The sequence below is a fragment of the Lipotes vexillifer genome, unplaced genomic scaffold, assembly GCF_000442215.2.
Source record: "Lipotes vexillifer unplaced genomic scaffold, Lipotes_vexillifer_v1.1 scaffold585, whole genome shotgun sequence".
Classification (NCBI taxonomy): domain Eukaryota; kingdom Metazoa; phylum Chordata; class Mammalia; order Artiodactyla; family Lipotidae; genus Lipotes; species Lipotes vexillifer.
The window spans coordinates 1,086,117-1,092,525 of NW_006793006.1; the positions used below are offsets into that span (position 1 = coordinate 1,086,117).

General features: G+C 33.4%; 1 protein-coding gene across 1 annotated transcript in view; it reads right to left on the reverse strand.

Annotated features, from left to right (window-relative positions):
• The window catches only part of CDC73 (cell division cycle 73), an 88,779-nt gene that overhangs the window by 22,136 nt on the left and 60,234 nt on the right, over positions 1-6,409 (reverse strand). Inside the window, exon 11 of the mRNA XM_007466195.1 lies at positions 760-817. Coding sequence (XP_007466257.1) covers positions 760-817 — 58 coding nt within the window. The remainder of the gene's footprint in view (positions 1-759; positions 818-6,409) is intronic.

A 6,409-nucleotide genomic window follows, 5' to 3' on the forward strand; every position in this document is an offset into this window, starting at 1 on the left:
ACTAACAAACTGAAAAGGAAGATCACCCAGTCAAATTCCTGACTGTGCCTTTTCAATTCTTTTCATTTTCTTCACAGCCACTTTTAACAGCACTGATAACTATGCTAAATGTAAAAATAAAACAAACGAACACTAAAATCAAACCCAAAACACCTAAAATGAATATAGAGTTCATATCTACATGCATTTACAAAGATCAATCTTTTTAGGTACTAGGAAAAGAAAATACTGCTAACATACTGGGTTGCCAAAAAGTTCGTTCCGTTTCTTCCATAAGATGGTACAAAAACCCGAACAAACTTTTTGGCCAACCCAGTAACTTCAATACTATCCTTGCTTATTAACATACATATTTTAAAAAATGATTATGGAACCTAATATGCTCAATAAGACAGATATCTGAAAATCTAAACATCAAAGCTGCTTATCAGTCTATTAAAATTATGGTTCTATGCTTCTGTAGGAAAAAACAAAAATCACATCCACTGTACTATCACGGAATTCAAACAAGGAATTGATGGGGGAATGGGTACATAATAAATAGCTTTTCAAAACATGTTTTTAAAATCTTAAAAACATTTTCTTAAAAATTTTCTTTAACTCTTCAACTATACCTATTTACTCAAGTAAATGTTCTTATACTAGTTTTGAAGTATTTTACGTAAAATTTCAATTCCTTCAAAGCATTACGCATTATCAAAAATTTTCACTGTCATGATTATAGAAAAAAACAAAAATCAAAAAGTTTTATATTTTTACCTGGTCTTGGTACCGGCTGTGCTGCAGGAGTCTGCGTCTTACGGGCCGAGGCACCCTCCTTTAAAAGAATAAAAATGGGTATGTTAAAGTTCCTTTGCATAATAAACACTTTCATTTAATTACTGCAAAGAAATTCCATATCTCTCTCAGTCACTCCACTAAAAAAAAAAAAAAGGAAAAAAAAGGAAAAACCTCCCCTTATCTTTTATGCTATTGGTTGTGAAGTAGTAAGAGAAATCTTTAGTGGGAATATATTTAAACTGTTACCATTCAGTAGTTATTTTAAGTAGGTAGTATTTTTCAAATACTCAATGATTTGCTTAATTGCTGGCAATTATAATATTCTCAAAAATGTCGTTACCAGTTTAAAAATCAAGTCAATCTTTTTTTCCCTTAAAGAGTCTCTAAATGATACATAATCTCACATTAGAAAGATGAAAGGGTTACCTTGAGTTCATTAAAAAGATGCAAATATTTCAAATTAAATGCCTTTTAAAATATTCAGGGAAATAATCCATTTATAAAGATGAGATTTGTTACATTTAAGAGTGGTTGAAAATATCTTAAAAACTGAATAACAAATCTCAACTAATTACTAAGCATGTAATATATACAAGGAAATATGCTATGTATTGAAGTACATCAATTATATACTCATGAATAAATGCCTCTGAAATGCTTAAGATACTTCAAAAGTTATCTATATTTAGTGCAATAGTTTCAATCATATTCACACTAAATTCTTCATTAAACCATTTTTCTTTATAGAAAGCTACAAGTGTAAATTTCAAAAACAACTAGTAACTCATGGAGATTTTATTCTAGTTGTATTCAGGTGAAGGAAATTTGATAAATATCATGGAAGTTACATAAATCCATAATAATAAAAATCACTACTACAACCACAGAAACATTTCTGAAGAAGTCCTGCTAAACAATGTTAATTTTAATCATATTACATTTTCTTCAAAAATTTGGAATGGTAAAATCATTTGGAATGATAAGCTATCCCAAAGCATCTTTTTTTTTTAATGATTATAAAAATTAGTACCAACACAGAGAATGTATTTCACTTGGAATTCGGTGGGATTCCTGGCATTCAGTTAATAAGCCAAAGAAACCATTCTTTACTGCAAAAAATAATAGCAGCAGAGGCAACTAGCAAAAACTTTTTGGGGAAAAAAGGTACCCGAAGACAGCAGAACATCCTTTTCCAATATTTTCACTGTTATGCATTTAGTTATACATTGTGGGGTTGAAACTGAGTCACTCTGGATGCTGGTTTCATGGATGTGTTAAGTTTGTGAAAATTTGTCAAGCTTACTAATGATATGGTCATTACACTACAAGTAAATTATATTCAACTAAAATTTCAAATGTAAAGAAAGTGAGTTATTATTAAGGTGGAGAGCATATTAAACATTTAACTTCATTTAACATGCTGAAATTTCTGATTTATATTTTTCTCTAAGTTCGTGTTAGGGGACACAACAGCTTTTACTCCTCTTTGTAAATCTAGTACCTAGAACACTCAACAAATGTGTGTCATATTGAACTGAGTCTAGACTTTTAAAAATCAGAAGCCAAGGGATAATCATTAAATAGAAATTAACTAGACATTATATAATAAAATAACAAGATTAAGCTTTAACCATATTACTTTTAAATCCTTATATGTAAATACAGACTCACTGGGTATGGTTTAAGTACACAGAGAAGGAAGAAAAATAAAGGAAATGAGACAGGAAAAACAATGAGCACACACATATGGAGACCTCTTTCTGTCTGCATTTGACTATAAGGCTGGTTGAATCCAAATCAAAGCCCTCTTCACCTGAATAGAGTAGACTTAGATCAAAATCACTAGAATACGGCACTAGAATGGAAAAGAAAAGTCTTTTCCATTACAAATTATTACCCTTAATTATTTCTGTCTACAAAACTAGACCCCTTTAAATATCAATAATGGGCATTTTATGTTTACCAGGTAAGCAATCTTTGCTTGATGACCCTTTCCCATTCCAAATCATTCCTTTTGGCAATAAGCCCCTGGTTCCTGGTCACTGGGCAAGACATATGTCCTGGGCTAGGTCTATTGAGAGTTCTTCTTTGATATGTGTTTTATAAATTGGAGCTCGCCAGTCACAAGGCTATAAGGAGGTTAAGTCTAAAATTACAGATAACCGTGTCTCTTGACTCATGGAGAAAACCCATCTGCAGAAGGACATAATGAAGTTACTGTTAGGGAAAACACTGACTGAAACCGCCCACCCTGGCCAGGCAAGGACAGTAACAACCTGCATGAGTTATTTTATGACAGAAGATCCTGTAAGGAACACGGAACTAACAAGACACCACCAACCAGAAGAATATGGGAAAGGTCAAAAGGACAGAGGGGATGCCAGTCCACATGTCCAACCAACCTCCCAGAATCCTCCTCACTGGAATCCATCTTGGCTGAGCAGTTCCGCGCGCCACCAGAAAGGACCCTGTGTCAGAATGATTGGCCAGAGACAACCTGGAAACTAATTCCATCACCATAAAACCTGAAACTGCAAGCCACGTGGGAGAGCAGTCCTCCTGGGTCACCTTACCCTCCTGCTCTCCACCAGGACGCCCCTTTCCAATAAAGTCTCTTGCTTTGTCAGCATGCATGTCTCCTCGGACAATTCATTTCCAAGTGTTAGACAAGAGCTCACTCTCGGGCCCTGGAAGGGGTCCCCCTTCCTGCAACATTACCAGCATACAAGAAAACACATGGAATACAATATCCCTCATAATATCTGGCCTGTAAGACCTATTCTCCTGCTAACTCTTCTTGATTCTAAGAGCCATTAAAATCCCTCATCTCATTCTATGCACCACACACAAACAATTTTTGTCTTAACTAGTTGAGCAGAATCTGTTAATTGCAACCAGAAGAGTGTTATCTAATTTTGTCTTCTCAGATTCACTGAAAATTCTGAGTTGCCAAAAGTCACTATACTATAACTTTGCTTAATTCTGAACTAAACACACACAAATAAGCTCAAACGCACACGATCATACACAGCTATGACACTTCAGTAGGCTGTGGGCTCCTGGAATGAAAACCGGGAGACCTTCGCTAATCACGTCGTTAGTTCATGGCCATTTCTAGGACGCCCTAGCCAATACTAAGAGCTAAAAGCTCATTCTACTCTGACCTGCATTATTTTGAAATAAATTTGTATAAGTCATTGCATAAAGGACCTCAGAAACCATATAGTCCAATCCCAGCACCCTTTACTCATGAAGAGACAGAGGTGAAATAGTTTTTCAAAGGCTACAAAGTGGTATATCTGGCATATATTAAGAAACAGAAATAATAATTGGCAGTATCGTGGAGTAAACTGACAGTTCTATATTTTTAAAGATATTTGGATTGGGGGGAAAATACTACTCAGCTGGGAAAAGAAAAGTAACAGCACAAAAACAACTAAAAGAGCTGACAAGTTGTGCCAACTGGAGAGGAAAACCTGCTTTCTCTTAAAAAGTCAGAATCATCACAATTTCACTAAGACTTGAGGCATTCTGGAAAAGAAGTAACTGATAAAAAGGGATGGGGGAAATAGTGATAGAATCATATTTGCAAAATGTAACAAGACAAAAACAAAGTAAACTGTTTACAGTCCTTCCTTGCCTTCTTTTAGCAAATGAGATAACCTAAAATCTTCTGGTATTGGGAGACAGAACAGTGGTATTTGCCGCTTAAACAAGTAGAAAACAAAACCATAATATAAAATATCATAAGAAAGAATATTTGTAACAAGTATCAGTATGCAAAATATACTATATTTAATTTTGAAAAATGCTATTTATACGAAATTTAATGAAATACTGAAATTGCTTAATGAGGAAAACATACAGAATATATATTCAGATTCTAGGAGTTCATAATCTACCTCTTTGACTCCTGTACTTATGAGAGGAAAAGTAGTATGTTTTAAAAAGTAAACAAATACTAATTTACAGTTGCATGTTTTTTCTTTTTAAAAAGTAACTCATTCCCATGAAATCTGGATTTGATATTCAGAATTCTCAAGTATCAGGATTTTTTTCTTTCAGCAACAGAATTTTTAAGTTCACTGAGTGAGTCTTCAAGTATTTTGGAAAAACTATGTAACAAAAAGGAAACTGCAACTCTGAGCAAATCACAATGAGGCTGAAAAGCACTAAAGGTTTCAGGAACAAAACACTTCAACACAAATTTTAAGTAGACTTGTCATAACCTGGGGGCATATGTATACAATGTTTGCCAATACAGAAAATAGCTGACACATTTCTAAAATATAGTATAGTATATCTATACAGGCATACCTCAGAGATACTGCAGGTTTGGTTCCATACTACTGCAGTAAACTAATATCACAATAAAGTGAGTCACACAAAATTTTTTGGTTTCCCAGTGCATATAAAAGTTATGTTGACACTATACTGTAGTCTATTAAGTGTGCAATAGCATTATGACTTTAAAAAAAGTACATGCCTTAATTAAAAAAAACTTTATTGTTTAAAAATGCTAGCCATCCTCTGACAAGGCAGGGTTGCCACACTTTCAATTTATTTTAAAAAAAAAAAAAAAAAAAAAAAAAAAAAAAAAAAAAAAAAAAGCAAAGCACGTAGTATAATAAAACGAGGTATGCCTGTTAAATATATAGATTTGATACCTCTATCAAATTTCTCATTACGCTGTATAACTACTTGTCTACTTCTTACAACCAGACCATCAATTACTTGAGGTCAGGGACTGTCCATCACATGTCCAATGCCTGTTATAGAGAGCCTGATACATGGTATATATGCTTAATAAATATACATTAAGTAATTAATTAAAACAAATCCATACCTTAGCATTACTGATTCACTAGTGTTATACTGGTTAAACTGCTTTAATCTGTTAAATGAAGATGGTAAAAATATCATAAAAGATTACTGAGGGAAACAAAATTTATTCATTCCACATACTTTCACCGAGAGCATCAAGTACCAAAAAAGAAACTGGGAATGCAGCAGTATAAACAGAAGCCACATGGCCCCTGCCCTTATGAGACTGGCAATCTAATGGAGGAAGCCAGTGACTGAATAAATGAATGAAGAGAAGTTGAAAAATTAGAAATATAATTATATATGTATTTAATTATTAATAATGTGCATATATGTGTATTTGTCTGTGTGTATTTGTCTGTAAGTGTGTATGTGTGTATATGTCTGTGTGTCCAGCTCACTGCCCCAAATAAAGAGAGACTAATAACTGTTAAACCATCTTCTTTCCATAAAGAGACATTCTCTATACAAAGATAAGAAAAGAACTAGCAAACCAAATTCAGCAGCATACTGAAAAGATTATACGCCATGACCAAATGGGATTTATTCCTGAAATACAAGGATGGCTCAACATATGGAACTCAATCAGTGTAATAAATCACATCAACAGAACGAAGGGAAAATAAGCTCATGATAAAACTTCATGATCATCTCAATTAATGCAGAAAAAGCATTTGACAAAAGTCAACATTCTTCCATGATTTAAAAATTAAAACCCCTCAACAAACCAGGAACAGAAGGAAACTTCCTCAACATCATAAAGGCTATATATATATATATATATATATATATATATATATATATA